This window comes from Panulirus ornatus, chromosome 44, assembly GCF_036320965.1.
Source record: "Panulirus ornatus isolate Po-2019 chromosome 44, ASM3632096v1, whole genome shotgun sequence".
NCBI classification, from domain to species: Eukaryota; Metazoa; Arthropoda; class Malacostraca; order Decapoda; family Palinuridae; genus Panulirus; species Panulirus ornatus.
Window position 1 is genome coordinate 9437033 of NC_092267.1, and position 16688 is coordinate 9453720.

The 16688-nt window shown below is 38.4% G+C and overlaps 2 protein-coding genes across 3 annotated transcripts in view; one reads left to right on the forward strand and one right to left on the reverse strand.

The window, feature by feature from the left end:
- The first annotated feature begins 181 nt into the window (after positions 1–181).
- Positions 182–16688, forward strand: part of Atf6 (bZIP_ATF6 domain-containing protein ATf6) — a 105616-nt gene continuing 89109 nt past the window's right edge. The window contains exon 1 of the mRNA XM_071687760.1: positions 182–203. The gene's annotated coding sequence lies outside the window, so the exon portion shown is untranslated. The remainder of the gene's footprint in view (positions 204–16688) is intronic.
- On the reverse strand, positions 1139–5330 carry LOC139762810 (uncharacterized). Of its 2 annotated transcripts, XM_071687964.1 has the most exons (4): positions 5064–5330; positions 3807–4329; positions 2985–3116; positions 1139–1996 (listed from the first exon to the last, which is right to left on the reverse strand). In XM_071687964.1, exons 2-4 carry the CDS (start codon positions 3993–3995, stop codon positions 1868–1870), a joined length of 450 nt encoding a protein of 149 aa, XP_071544065.1. In that variant the 5' UTR covers positions 3996–4329; positions 5064–5330; the 3' UTR covers positions 1139–1867. The 2 variants fall into 2 exon arrangements, with proteins under 2 accessions (XP_071544065.1, XP_071544067.1); XM_071687966.1 differs by lacking the exon at positions 5064–5330 and having other exon boundaries at positions 3807–5051.

Consider the following 16688-nt stretch of genomic DNA (forward strand, 5'->3'; position numbering starts at 1 on the left):
CAGAGGGATTGGAAGGTGTGGGTTCAGGTTTTAACAATCCCTGAGTCTCACCAGTTTTCCTCCCATTGTCCATACAGACGTGTTTCCTATGACGCCGCCACCCATCTGGTCGCCTGTCAGCACACATAATGGCCGCCGGGCTACATGCTGGAATGGGCTTGATGCAGGCTAGTACAATTAAGGTCTTTGAAAAAATATATATGGTGAGTACAATTGGTTTTCTTGACTGTAGGCAAAGTTTCAATTATTAATTCCATTTCCTTGTGGTGTGCCTGGTTCTACACAACCCTTTAAAAGTCTCTCATTACATGTTAATGTTAGTGTGTGTTGTAGTGATAATATGGAATCCTACACGTGTATATGTATATAAGCATTTCAAGTTACTTTTTTCCACTTTACACTAAATTAGAACAATTAATTTATGTAGGTTGTGGACTGTGTTTTTGTTCGTCTGAAATTGTATATTTATGTGATATATATACACATGTATACCTCCGCGCACCTGCATACGCAAGGTTTTAAGTATGAATAATTTCCTTTTAATTAAGTAATGATATAAGCTTCGAGTTTTATATTTATTGCAAGCCATAATTGAACGTTTTATGTTCTCCCAGGTTAAGGAATTGTGGGGAGGGACAGCAAGTGTGTGTCGTTAAAGGTAGACTAGATAAGGTTAGGTTACGAGTTTACATCTCGCCTGATATGCCATTAGATAAGCAGATAAGCTTAGCTTTTTTCACTTGCTGATGCATTTATCAGGTTCCTCCTGCGTGTGGTTAGGCCACGAGTGAACAGATACCTTCGGCTTGTTCGAGCCGAAGTCAGTCAATAGATGTTCAGTTTAGGAGAAGAACTTTGGACTCCGAGGGAGTTCATCCTTTCTCTGCTACGGATTGTAGCGCAGTCTCGAAATCTGTGGGGAACTCCATGAAAGTGGATCATCGTATGTTAGGTAGTGATAATAAGGATAATAGTAAGTCATTATAATATAACTTCACGTACTGTTAAGAATACATCAGTACCGAACGTATGTATGTTTATTACGCTTGAATATCGTATAAGAATTTGATGAATTACTAAAAAAAATATAACTTAATAGTGGGTGTAGAAATAAAACATGAATGTAGTAGAAGTTTATTCCATAATATGTTACAGACAACTGAACAGCGACGTATTCATGATACAAAAATTATCGGTTAGTTGGTTGTTCGGGCAAACAGCCCATCAACTACCAGGGTCATTAAGGGCCATCAAAACATGCAGGCATAAAAGACGGCAGTAGGGAGGAAAAAAAGATTCTTAAGTGGGAGGATGATTTGTACAATGAATAGATGTCTCGCGACTAACCAGATGTACATTTACGTAAATGAAGTTTGATATATACAAAATATATCATACGGTGTCTACATAACTCACTGAATTTTTTACATGCTTCAGTGAAAATATGTAATTGCGAATATGAAGGCTTCATTTCTTAGAATTTGATATGGACAGTTTTAGAACATTGGTTTTGAAATAGAATTATAAGAATGAATTACTTCAGTACTATGAAAGCTTGCATCATTTTTTGATGCATTTTTGAGATGTATCAAAGAAATGTGGTATTTTCAGTGCTCTTGAATACATCTTTATCTTAGAAAATGTCATTTAGTGATAAATAACCATTTAGCGGTAAAGGATGTTTAGATACAAAATTACGTGCAGTATTATTGGAACAAATCCCACTAAATGTTTATATCAGACCATTTTGAGTTATTCCATCCGTAAGTTCTGTCGTGAAACTTAATGGAAGTTTCGTGAAGTATGTATGTACTGACAGGATCAAATCTGGGGAAGAAAAGTTGATAGAGGGAAGTAAAGAGAAAATTTAAACGTGAAGTCGGTTGATCAAATCAGCTGTGTTGTCTTTTCCAAATGTCTTCTTTCGTCTCTTCTTTTGGAGTCTTTTAAAATGTCTTTCAGTCTTGTCCAGCCAATTGTCCTTAAACTCCATCTCCTGAAAATATATATAAGAATAACTCGGTAAATAACTCGTTTAGTTAGACTCTCGTAACTTCGTAAATGACGATAAAAATAGACATCAAGTGGAATTTAGGAATGTAAGTTTAGATGAGTTTCCACAATATTTCGACCATACATGTGGGGGGACATCCTATTATTACAGACGCAGGAGAAAGTTGGAGCCATGATTGCAGTGTGTGCTGTTCTCAGTTTCCCTACACTTACACACACACACACACACACTACATTTCGGTATGTCAACCCCGGTGTGGAGTGAACTAGTTATTGCTGCCTCCACAATATTTCGTGTTTCTGCTGATATTACATTATACAAATAATAACCAAATTATGTTTTTGTGTCTACTTTCCATAAAGTCTTCTGTTTTTTCTTTTTTTTTCCTTTTTTAGACACGTGTCTTTTTGTGTGTGTGAGGTTCCCTTTGGTGTTTACGTGAAGTCGATAATCTGTTAGTTCACGGTCGTTAAGGAGGGAGAGATTGGGGTGGGGGGTGTTTGCTTTCTGTCCTGTTTCTATGAACGTGTTTACGTATTTACATATTTTTGCACATAGCCTCGTCATGGACTATCAGGTCTCATATTATCTGTCCTTTCCTTGAGTTAATATGTAACTTTTTTTTGTGCTGAAGAACAGATTTAGGTACCTAACCCCCCCACGTCTTTACATTTCTCTTTGGCAAATCTTTTAATTTTCCATAATGAAACCATGGACGCTATTCAAAGATTGCATGTATGTATGTGGACTGAAAGCCAGCCACTCGCGTGCGCGTATTGGTCAAAGGAGTGACCGCTGACAGCCACTGAAGTGCGAGTCCTTCCTAAGTAAGGGTTGGCAATGGAAAATGGAAGAGGGCGTCAGACAGCCATGATGAGTTTGAAGTGCCAGATGTAAATAAAAGACTTTTGGGGCTAATGACAACCACAGTTAATTTGCGGGTAAAATGGTTTAGATGTTAGAATCTCACCTTCTGAATGGCTGAGTAACTGGCTACAGCCCATGTGATGAGGTGGTTCACTTCGCGGAGCACCAGCAGTGTGTCTGCCGCCAGGTGGCTCTGCTGTCTGGATGACGTCATTTCGTCAGTGTACAACATCACCTGGGAAAAAAAACAAAAAACAAAAACAGACCACGCCAAGGGGCTTGAGGTCACGCAAGGGGCCTACCGTGGGTAGAAGTAATGACCAGTTTAATCGAAGGGTTACGATTGGTGAAGTCTAGGCTACGGGGGGGGGGGGGGGGGGGGTACATAATGACCACTTTATAGGCGAAGCTACACAAATGAAGTAAATACGGGACCCCGGTTATGTAAGACTACGGTGGTGAAGCGAAGCTGTTAAGGGTTGAATAATGAGTACTAACTGGGGGTATGGTGATTGGACGCGAGGCTGCGATTGGTTGAATGTTGATGACCAATTAGGAAGGTTTTAAATGGTGGAACTCTAAAGTTTTTAAGGGTGTATATATATATATATATATATATATATATATATATATATATATATATATATATATATATATATATATATTGGAAAGGATCACAATTTTGCGCGTGATCAAGTTATTCTTATGAGTCCACGGGGAAAATGAAACACGATAAGTTCCCAAGTGCACTTTCGTGTAATAATCACATCAGGGGAGACACAAATTGCCATAGTTGATCAGAGCGAGGCTATCAAAAGCAAATACCTACTGCTGATATATTGATGATGCATATTTACTAGAAATGACTTTATTAGGCTGTTAGGAGTTAACGAGAACGTGGAGTCGTTAAAAGCACGTCACTTACCTGCATGTACAACGAAGGGAGAATCACCGTGACGTTGAACACCCATAATATGAAGCCGAATTTAAGGATGAGCAGCCACTGCCACCACTGGAACGTGCTCAACCAGTCCAGGATGAGTGCTGGGGTCAGGTACTGTGTGTCGATGCTGGGAGGGGCCAGGTTCACGTGTATGGACACATACTCCGCCATCTTGGGTGCGCGGAGCTCGCGATCCTCATAGAATTTTCTCGAAATTTAAGAACGAACATCGACAAGAAAACATTCTTTGAAAGCCATTATTCCCACGATATATAAATGGGATTAAGTATATATATATATTTTTTTTCTGCTCACTACATATAGCGTGTGGCGCTAGTTTGCTGCTCGTAATTATGTTTTGCACTTCATTTCCAGACAGTCTTTCTAATACACCTTTTCGTTCTCAAAACACAAGAGTCACAGCGGAACATATGGTTGTAATTACCTTCCTGTGATCTCACAGACAGACAGACAGACTCGACTGTGTTCGAGACTCATTGTTTACCTGCACAGCCATGACGTAGGCAAGAATAAAAAGGAAAATAGAAAATGGTACGTGTGGTCACTTTCCTGTCGTGGGTCGTTTGAACTACTTTTCTTTGACGAATTTGATCCGCTCTCTCTCTCTCTCTCTCTCTCTCTCTCTCTCTCTCTCTCTCTCTCTCTCTCTCTCTCTCTTTGCCACGTATACAATTTTTTTTTCTCGTTGTGTATCGTATTTCACATAGGTTCGTTAATATTTGCACTTCGTGTAAGTTACTGGTCCACTATGCGTTTTTTTTTTTTCTTAATATACAAACACTAAATTCGAAAGCTTGTCGTAAAGTGTGTATGAAATTTTTGTTCCAATTTCTGTTTTCGAGTGAGTGGTCGTGTTCCTTACTTAACACACTTTTTTTGCTACACCAGTTTCTAAGTGACAAGTATTGCTGTCAATGATGTCAGTTTTTGTTAAGGTTTACTACGAACTTTTGACACACGTCGGTTTCACTAGGGATGATATGAGAATGTGATGATGGTGTGAGTTTTAATATATCACTTTTCGTCAATATTGATAAACTGTAACGACCCATCACTGGTTTTCTGTTTTCTTGTGAAGGAAATTCTCTCTCTCTCGTTTTCCTACGAACGAATCACGTCAGAATATTTTTTATATATTTTTTTTACCACAATTCCACACAATTAATCATTCACCAGTTTTGATGAGTTACTCCACAAGATGGCGCCGGCCCGTATTACCTGGGTGGGGTGCGTGCGTGCGTTCGTGACGAAGTTTCGAACTTCACTCCTCGTCACGAACGGCATCAGCCAGTGGACAACCCTCACTTGCCGTTCTTCTTGCTGCCACATGTCGCCAGATGGTACTGGGCGAAGGGGGAAAGGGGGGGGGGGAAGCAGCAGTTAATTTCTTTACAAATCAGATTTTTTTTTTTTGAAGTTGTATGATGTTTTTAGCCTGTAATGAAGCGCTAAGGTCATCAATTGTTATCTTGTAGCGAATGAATTGAGGTTTGCAATCATTTGGTATCACATTACGATCGTTATAGATTTGTTATAACATAACCCTTGTATTTATTTAAACACCGAGCCTTCATCTCACTCATAGATTTTCTTGTAACTTCCGCAAGCCATTTTCTTTTTTTTTTTTTTCCGCAAGCCATTTTCTTTTTTTTTTTTTTCAGCCATTACTACTACGGGCGGTCTTTACCTATAAATGACCTTGAAAGAAATTACTGCAATTTTGCCCTCCCCCTCCCCCATACATGGAGGATACAATCACGTATGGACATTTTGCTGTCATGATCAGTTTCCGCCAGCGTCTCGTGAATATTGTATAGCTATTTATGAAGTATTACAGTATCTTGTATGGATAATAACGAGCCTTTGTTACATCAGTGGGCCATGCGTCGTCTCTCGCCTAGCCTTGCTCTGTATGGTCGCTTTGGCCTAACTCTCCCACCCACCCACACACACACACACACACATCTTAAACCACAAATATTCCTCGAGCCCCGATGCTGTTTACGTGTAAACTTGCCTCCATGGACGCTCCGTGAGCCGTGGGATTGGCGAGCCTCGCGTTACGTCATCTGAAAAGAATAAGAAAGATAAAAAAGAGAGGAAAAATAAAGACTTGTGACACACCTGGTGGCCGGCCATGTTGGTTTTCGAAGTAACCCGGTTCCCAGTGGAAACCATCGATGTAATTAGCGTTCATGCCCTGAGTGGTAGTATAGTCACTACACATTGTTCCCACGACCACATGCATGCCTTATTTTTGATTATTTCCTCCTTTACAAGTAAGGTTGCTGAGCCAACCAATTTGTCATAATGACATCAATATGTTTTGAGCCAGTTTGCGTATACAAAATGTCTCCGGTAATGCGTAATACAATATTTTTAGAATATTCTGTCTGTCCTCTATTCGGAAAATAACATTTACTAATTACCTTTGTGCGTGATGCATGTCGGTGAATTAGTATTTGATGATTTGCTTGCCTTAGTGAGAAGAATTTGGCTTGTGTACAACAATATGTTTTGGACAATCACACGTTTACCAAATGGCGTCCTAGCTTCGTCTCTTCGGTGTATATCAACTGACTGTTATATTTCCTCTCTTGTGTCTCCCCTGATGATGTGATTATTACACGAAAGTGCACTTGGGAACTTTTCGTGTTTCATTTTCCCCGTGGACTCATAGGAATATATATATATATATATATATATATATATATATATATATATATATATATATATATATATATATATATGGGTGACTACTGGAGTACTGTGGGTGTATCATGTATAGCAGTGTACGAGGGTCTGGGTGTGAAGTTCGTTACAGTACAGCGGGGTGTACTAACGTGAAACGTACAGGTATATAAAATGAGGGGTAAGTTTTGGGCGTGTACCTGAACTGGGGTTAGCCAACTACAACGGTGAACAAAGCAAGACGCGCGAGGCTGTAATGTTCCTCTCCCATGACTTAAACTTCCTCTCTACCACACTGGTTCACTGTATCATCCTCCCTCTATCTACATCTTAAGAAGAAACACCACTTGTACCTCACTCGTCGACAATGCCTTAGCATACGTTGTGCTGTCTATATGTACTGTCATACAACGCCCCTGAAGATTAAGTTGACTTAAAGTTCACTTTAAAGGCAGTGAATATGGCTTCCCTCTCCCATCTTGACTTCAGGGGGTAAAATTTCAGGGGGCGACAGTATGTACACAATTTCAGGGGCGACAGTATGTGTACACCATTTCAGGGGGCGACAGTATGTGTACACACCCCTGCAGATGGGAGAGAGAGACAGACCCGTTTGATATATTTCTAAATAGCCTCACGTTTTGCGGTGCTGTCTAACCTTACCCGAAGGACACGCCATTTTCTTTTTTTTTTTTTTATATATTTTCATCATTACTGTTCTTACGATTTCCATCTTTAGAATTCTTCCCGTGGGAGTTCACATGGATCCATGGTCGGTTGTTGGTCAGTGAACTACTGTTTATTTGAGATTTGCACCACGTAAAATTACTGTAATTTTGCTGAATCATATATATATATATATATATATATATATATATATATATATATATATATATATATATATATGTTTTTTTTTTTTTAATTTTCCAAAAGAAGGAACAGAGAACGAGGCCAGGTGAGGATATTCCCTCTGAGGCCCAGTCCTCTGTTCTTAACGCTACCTTGCTAACGCGGGAAATGGCGAATAGTATGAAAGAAAAAAGAAAAGATATATAAATGTATCAAAATGTAATTTTACGAAAGCCTTACAGAATTAAGATGTAGGTTAAGAGTTAGTATGGCAAAATTACATTATACTTATATTAATATTACCAACCAGGGTGCTCAGTGGTATGCATAAACTATATAATTTTTTACTCACTATATGAAATCTGAGGTCAAGTTAAACATACCGAAATTGATCATATAAATTCTTTCTTGATTATTTTTAAGTTTGGCTTACATTTCGCTCGCCCAAAATGAACATAAGAACGTCTGTTTCGAGTGGGATTTTTAGATTAACATTGTTTATGTGTTTATTATGTAAATATTTACTTTAATCTGATCCTGGTTAAAGATGTGGAATAGGAGAATACTTCTTACTATTGTGAAATGTATAATTCAGCACCGTGTATACAAATATCCTTCATCACCACTGAGGTTAAAAGATGATATAGCGAGGCAGATGTTTTTTCGTTGTATAGCGAGGTGGATGTTCTCGTTGTATAGCGAGTTTGATGTTCTCGTTGTATAGCGAGACAGATGTTTCTCGTCGTATAGCGAGGTAGATGTTCTCGTATAGCGAGGTAGATGTTCTCGTATAGCGAGACATGTTCTCGTTGTATAGCGAGACAGATGTTTCTCGTTGTATAGCGAGACAGATGTTTCTCGTTGTATAGCGAGACAGATGTTTCTCGTTGTATAGCGAGACAGATGTTTCTCGTCATATAGCGAGACAGATGTTTGTGTCGTGAGGTTTGCCCACCCATCATTAGTGTCTAGTGATGTGTAGTCATAATGGGTCGACCACTGCTGACGTAAGCTGTGTGGTTATGCATGGGGTGTATATGGTTGCCGGGTCCAGTAATAATATATGGTTCCTGAACCAAACATTACAACCAGTACAAGAGCGAGGCTTAGGTAGAATGGTTTACTATGTAATTACCTACATCAACAACCATACAGCATTTAAGAGTTTGTTTTATGGTATTTAAGTAAGGTAGTATATGGATATATGCATATTTATAAACGGGTTAATAATCCTATGTCATATTTAACATCAAATGATCCCGGCTGTTTTAAACCAGTTTAACCTTTATGTACGCGTTTATTTTCGCCGTTTAACCGCCATGCAAAGCAGTTTATAATGACGCTCTTAAACATACGTTTATCTCATGCAAATTTGAATTAGCATAAGCTCCGTGTCTGGTCTAATGAATGTTAGGGTTTGGGGTAAATTTATCAAGGGTACTTGTTCGGTATATACGATTAGCTAAACATTAAAAGAAAATATGAAAAACACCAGGTAGAGATGAAATTGGTTACTACCGGATAAATAGAATAAATTGGTTACTACCGGATAAATAGAATAAATTGGTTACTGCCGGATAAATAGAATAAATTGGTTACTACCGGATAAATAGAATAAATTGGTTACTACCGGATAAATAGAATAAATTGGTTACTACTGGATAAATAGAATAAATTGGTTACTACCGGATAGATAAATTGGTTACTACCGGATAAATAGAATAAATTGGTTACTACCGGATAAATAGAATAAATTGGTTACTACCGGATAAATAGAATAAATTGGTTACTACCGGATAAATAGAATAAATTGGTTACTACCGGATAAATAGAATAAATTGGTTACTACCGGATAAATAGAATAAATTGGTTACTAACGGATAAATAGAATAAATTGGTTACTACCGGATAAATAGAATAAATTGGTTACTACCGGATAAATAGAATAAATTGGTTACTACCGGATAAATAGAATAAATTGGTTACTACCGGATAAATAGAATAAATTGGTTACTACCGGATAAATAGAATAAATTGGTTACTACCGGATAAATAGAATAAATTGGTTACTACCGGATAAATAGAATAAATTGGTTACTACTGGATAAATAGAATAAATTGGTTACTACCGGATAAATAGAATAAATTGGTTACTACCGGATAAATAGAATAAATTGGTTACTACCGGATAAATAGAATAAATTGGTTACTACCGGATAAATAGAATAAATTGGTTACTACCGGATAAATAGAATAAATTGGTTACTACCGGATAAATAGAATAAATTGGTTACTACCGGATAAATAGAATAAATTGGTTACTACTGGATAAATAGAATAAATTGGTTACTACCGGATAAATAGAATAAATTGGTTACTACCGGATAAATAGAATAAATTGGTTACTACCGGATAAATAGAATAAATTGGTTACTACCGGATAAATAGAATAAATTGGTTACTACCGGATAAATAGAATAAATTGGTTACTACCGGTTAAATATAATAAATTGGTTGCTACCGGATAAATAGAATAAATTGGTTACTACTGGATAAATAGAATAAATTGGTTACTACCGGATAAATAGAATAAATTGATTGTTTATCTTGGAAATCTCTCTCTCTCTAACCGACCCGATATTATTTAGTCAATGAAGGTTTTTTTGGGGTAGACATTTCGTGTGTCTGACATACACCACGATACACGAACCTAACCGTGATTGTAGTGGTAGAACCATTGGCGTAATGGTTCAATAACTGTAAGTATGACAGACCGCGTTGAGTTCCGAATTCTTTAACGGCGCTCGAGGAAAAGGTATTGTGGGGTGGCGGTGGTGTGGTGTGGCGAGCCAGCGGCTACCATCATCTCCACCACCACCACCATTACTACTCCACCACCACCACTGACACACTTGTCATCGCTCTCCACCACAGCCACAATTACTGCGGTGTTACCACAACCCTACCACACACGGGGCAGCTACACGCGTAATTTCACGTTTGGACAAATTTTATTTAGCGTTTTTAGGCTGCACTGTTATATTACTGCCTTGCGGTGTCAATTTTCTCATTTTGATTGCTTTTTTTTTTTTATATATATATATAAACGTACAGATTGAATGCATGATATTTAGTTATCAGTTGCATATTGTTCACTTATGAAAACTAACGTATTTATCATAATCCAAACGCTAGTTCATAATTGTATGGTATTGTACAAGGTCACTGTTGGTAAATTAAGATTAATAATAGTTTAAGGAAGCCACAATGTCTGTATTTTTTTGTAAGTTTTGTCTGAAGGTACAGAGCCTGTGGGATGGTTAGGTTACTGTAGGATGTGTTGGCTAGGTTGCATCACGTTTTCCAAACATCAAAAAAAGATTACTTAAATGTCCTGTATTATGACGCAAGAGTCGAAAGTATATTATTGATAGTCATGTTATTGTCAATTTATTAAAGATGCATTGAAATATATCCATAAACAGATATTAGAATGGATACTATACTCAGCAGGGCAAGATAAGAGTCATTTCATACAATAGGGTTAGGTTTAATTCGAGTTTCGTTCGTATACATAAATTAGAATGTATGTGATCTTACAATTATTGTGTTTTGTTCTATTGATGGCTTTAGTTTGATGTTAATGACCCTAATGATTGTGGCAGTGCGTAGGACTATGATCCAACTAACCATTTAGTTTAGATATTGACCAAGTGATCCTGTCTTGTTAGATATTTTTACCGTAAAAGTTATCTTTGTGACGCATCAAAATACTGATGGCCAATTCCAATTTACATGATTATGGAACGGCATTTGTCTAATAATTCACTCATTCATTATCCGCTAAAACTGCATTTATGGCCATAAAAAATGTATTTATTATTTAGTAATAAATGGTATTAAAAGTGGGGAATCAACATTTAAAACATCACCTGAATGTTTTCATCATTATCTTCCAGTCAAAATAAAAACCCAAAAAGTTCCATATATTAACGTCCACAAAGCGTTAAGAATGTACCTCTCCCATGGAAAATAATTGAGAAAAAACCACCCATTTTTGCGTTGTACTTCAAACGGATAATCAGTTAGAGTAAAATAGAAAAATCCACTTTAAAATCTCCCCTCCCACGAGATATAAGTCACCCTGGGCGACTGTGTGAGAACAACTCACACACACTCACTCACACTCACACCCTCACTCACACACACTCACACCCTCACTCACACACACTCACACTCACCCTACCTCACTGAGGCTGCCGTCACACTGGCCGGGTCTGGCCACAGTGGCCGCTAGTAACCCATGTGAGAACCGCTAAATCGCTCTGGTCAGTTGCCGGCAGCAGTCGCTAAAACGCGCCCCAAAAAGTTCCGCTAGGTTTAGCGAGAGGCTACATTTGAGCCTCTCCAGCTTCCCGTTTTTTTTTTTTTTTTTATCATCTTCCTATGCATAGTCAATCATTCATTTCATCACCGTTTATTGGAATGACCCTACTTTGTGTGGAATTTATTTTTTTCTTCAGTTTTTTAATATTACATTTTTTTTTTTACATAGCATAGCGATCAAAAATATGAAATACAACTATGATTACATTAAAATTATATATATAAATATTTTTTTCGCGCATTTGGCGCATGAGCCATTGTTTAAGACGAAAAACGCCCTGTAAGATACTAACCCATACCCGAACATGTCTCGAACAGCTTAAGATGTTCAAACTAGCGTTGATTTTTGGTCTGACGTGATCACTAGGCCACTCATTAAGCGGGATCAAACCTTTTTGGGAAATTTAGGACAATTTTTTCATTGCCACCTTTGGGGTTAGAAGGTTTTGGAAAGGTCAGATGTATGGGTGTCTGCTTGGTAAAAAACATGAAGCAGAAGTAATTCCAACTGGTATTTTAAAGTCTTGGTAAATACTTCACGTGATTCAGTTACAGTGTGAATTGTTACAGAGTTTTGTAACTGAAATATTTGGATAATAAGGAAATATTTTTATATTTGTAACTAATCCTGGATTCCTTCTACTCTTCGTTATGAAGAATAACAATCACTTTTATTTATGACCATACAATGTTCATACATGAGTTCCATAGCTTATTTAGCTTATGATTGAACAATATAGCTGTTTAAACATTATTTTTTGGTTACTCGTGTTACAAGCGAATGATGTAGATATATACAAGAGCCTCCCCATAAAACCTGTAAGTTCTCTACCAATACTTCGTTCAAAGAAAACGGGTAGTCAGTAACCGTAACTATTGTAAAGTTTATTACAGAAGAAATGCTTCTTTATTTATTCTATTTATGTATAATTACCCCTGGGCTGTTTTCTATGAAAGAGTCCTGGCGTTACACAGGACCTTTTCTTTAAAGGCTCTTGTATCTCAGAGGTGCGCTACTTTAAGTTGCTGGGGTATTTAGACTCCTTTGGAATGAGCTGCTTTTTGACGAGACTGTACCCACACAATGTCACAGCCTCGCCAAGGGTAACTTTTCACTCTCGGCGTATCCTCGAGCAGCCGGAGTCCGGTAACACCAGAAAGATCCTCCTAAATACATGAACATTCACGATTACATTTGAAGGAAATCATATGGAAAGAAATGTAATCTCTGCGAGACATCTCACTTCAAAAGAGTCAACATTTCCCTGCTCCTGCTTGGAGCGCAGTGTCTGATCTTGGGATTGTGTAGTGAAGTAATTGTACTTTACCGTTGCTCTCCCGCCCCAGGGGCCATAGACTTTGTGATAATAGCATTGAGATGATATTGTCTGAGAAGTGGTTTTCGTTTTGTTGTGAAGTTGTTATAAACGATTGTGGTTGTTAGGCAGCCGGTAATTGTTCTGAGTGTTGTATGTTGTGTGTGGTTTTAGCTTTGCTGTATTTGATTTTGATATGGTGGATGACGTTCGGTGAGGCGTAGTCTAGGGTGGAGTTGACGAAATGTCTTGTCCACATCTGGTCACAGGTAAGTGTTGTGAGTACGTTGTGTGTGTGTGTGTGTGTGTGTGTGTCACATGTAATGCCAAGTAAGGATGCATTTGAAAATGATTTAAATCATTTCGTTGATGATAACCATATTTGTTGAGGAGTGAAGAGGGGCTACAGTAGATTTCTATGGTGATACAGACCAACTGTATTGGGTGAGCCAGTGTTTCTGATTGTGTTACTGTATTGTGTCATGGTTTGTGTTGCTTGCGTTGTGCCTTGGATCTGTGAATTGGCTCAACGGGTCGTGTACGTGTTTAGGGAATTTTCCCACTGTGGTGTTTACGAGGTTATGTTAGGTCATGCAGGAAGAGTTTTGAACAAGGTTGGGGAAGGGGGAAGTTATGATGAATCGTACAATCGTAACTACTGAGTTGTAGTTAAGTAGCAATAGCGAGGTGATGATTAGCAAGGCAGTTCTGGGCGAGAGTTTAGCAGTGGCAGTTTGAGAGAGAGAGCCTAGCAGCTATTATGATCTATATCATGTGGTACAGTGGTTAGAATTACTTTGGATGGTTAGATAAAGGAGGTGGGGAGATAGTGGATGGTTAGATAAAGGAGGTGGGGAGAGAGAATGATAAAAAGGAAGTAGATAGGACAGATGGAAGGGTGGTGGGGAGATAGAATGATAAAAGGAAGGAGATCGGACAGAAGAAGGAAGGGTGTGAAGCGGCTGGTAGAAAGTAGTTCTGTCGATAGAGATGGCTGAGGTCAGAGAGGACATGAAAGTTATGAATGCTGTTGCTACCTTCACTTACATGCAGCTACCGGTGAGGGGGGCATGCAGGAGGCGTGGGAGGTGTGTGTGTGTGTGTGGAGCAGGGGGCACGGGGCGTGGGAGGAGGGGCGTGGAAAGTTGCAAGAGGTTTGGGGAAGAGCGCGGAGGAATATTATGTGGATGTCGAAGATGGCGGAAGGATTTTGGGCGCGAAAGATTAAGCTAGAGAGAAATGATGGAGGATGATGTTTGAAATAGAGGGAGATTGTTGGAGAAGGATGTAGGATGGAGGGAAATACGAGTGTTGGTGGAGAGGGGAAATGAATAGAGTTGTAGAAGAGGCGATGAAGAGACATGGAAGCGAGAGTTGTCGATCATGCTGGGCTATGGCTGAGGTGTGTGGTGTGAAGTGATGGGTGTTTGTTTGTTTGTTTGTTTGGGCCGCGGGAACCCGAGGGGTTACGCCTGTCTTGTACCCCCCCCCAACCCCCTCCTGACCAACCAGTCGGCTCAGCCGACACCCCGAAAGTGGGGGGAGGGAGGTGGGGGGGGGGGCACCTGACAAGTCACAGGTTACGTAATGGTGTGACTAAATCAGTATCACGCAACACAGTTGTAATCGCTTATTTTCCTTCTATATATATATAGGAAAGGATCACAATTTTCCGTGTGATCAATCAAGTATATTCCTATGAGTCCAAGGGGGAAATGAAACATGATAAGTTTTTTTTGTATCTTCCCTGATGATATGATTATTACACGAAAGTGCACTTGGGAACTTATCGCGTTTCATTTGCCCGTGGACTCATAGGAATATATATATATATATATATATATATATATATATATATATATATATATATATATATATATATATATATATATATACTGCATATGAACGCGTGCTTTCATAGAACACTATACACCACACTAGCTACGACTCGAACCCAGGCCCTTTTCCGTGGTATTCGGGAACACAAACCGCTCGGCTATGATCACCCCGAACACATATGTATGGTGATCACTCAAATGTGGTATTAATTATTAGAGTGAAAGATTTCAACCTATTTTTTTATTGCCAGCGATATTTTGTGTAACAGATCTGAAAGTACTTTGAATATTGAGAGATGAACAGATGATAGAGTGAATTATATGTAGGTTTTTATGTGTATGTAAACCACCTGTTGAAATTGTTGCTGTTATTTAGAATATATTTAAATTAGCACTTTGATTTGTCAGTTAATTTTTTATTTCGAAAGTCGAGGCCAGATAATCATTTTTATTTTTTTTTCTATTAAAACGATCGAAACTGCAGAATATTTTCAGATATGTTAAGATATATGATTAAGTAATGATATACTACTATACCTCAGAGGTATGATAAAACAATGGTTAGTATACCCCGAAGTTATATAGATTTGCATAGAAAATTATACAGGGGTTATCTGCCTACCATTTACTATGCAGGAATATATATATATATATATATATATATATATATATATATATATATATATATATATATATATATATTCTTTTTTTTCTTTTAAACTATTCGCCATTTCCCGCGTTAGCGAGGTAGCGTTAAGAACAGAGGACTGGGCCTTTGAGGGAATATCCTCACCTGGCCCTCTTCTCTGTTCCTTCTTTTGGAAAATTAAAAAAAAAAAGAGAGGGGAGGATTTCCAGCCCCCCGCTCCCTCCCCTTTTAGTCGCAGGGAATACGTGGGAATTATTCTTAATCCCCTATCCCCAGGGATAATATATATATATATATATATATATATATATATATATATATATATATATATATATATATATATATATATATATATATGTAAATTTTTCAGTTCAGATGAGCGCAAAGAAAATAAAAGTTTTTATTTTTGTTTTGACAAGATTTTGGAATAATCAGGTTAAGGAGAAATTCGTAAAACAAAAGTTGTTGAGTTTTAAGTTTTCATAATCTTTGACATGACATGTGAAGACACACACACACACACACACACACACACACACACCAGCCTGAGTCAGGTGTGTGTGTGTGTGTGTGTGTGTGTGTGTGTTTAAACATAGCAATCAACACATGGCACACATATACAAGGTTAAGAGACGGGGCAACACGAGTGTAAAGCTCTCTCCCCGTAACACACACACACACACACACACAAACACACACACATAGTAATTACCCCTACCATCCACACACACACACACACACACACACATAGTAATTACCCCTACCATCCACACACACACACCTGTATAGCGCCATATATGTAGTGTGATGGTCTGCCAGCGTAGGTGTAAGGTCTTCGTGTTTCGTCTGTACCAACTGAAGCAGGGGGGGGGGGGGGGGGTGGGTTACAGGATAACCCAGTCACTGTCTATAACCCGACGTGGTGGTGGCCTTCATGACCCTGGAATTCGATAGGCTTAAATTAAAGCCCCCCCCCCCATTAACGTGCCAGCCAAAACACTGATGAAGTGTCACAACGAAACTGTAGGTCCTTCTCTTGAGAAAGAGATGAAGAATAGTGACGTCGTATGGAAGGATATTTGGCCAGTGGGCACCCCACATGTGTTACTGAAGC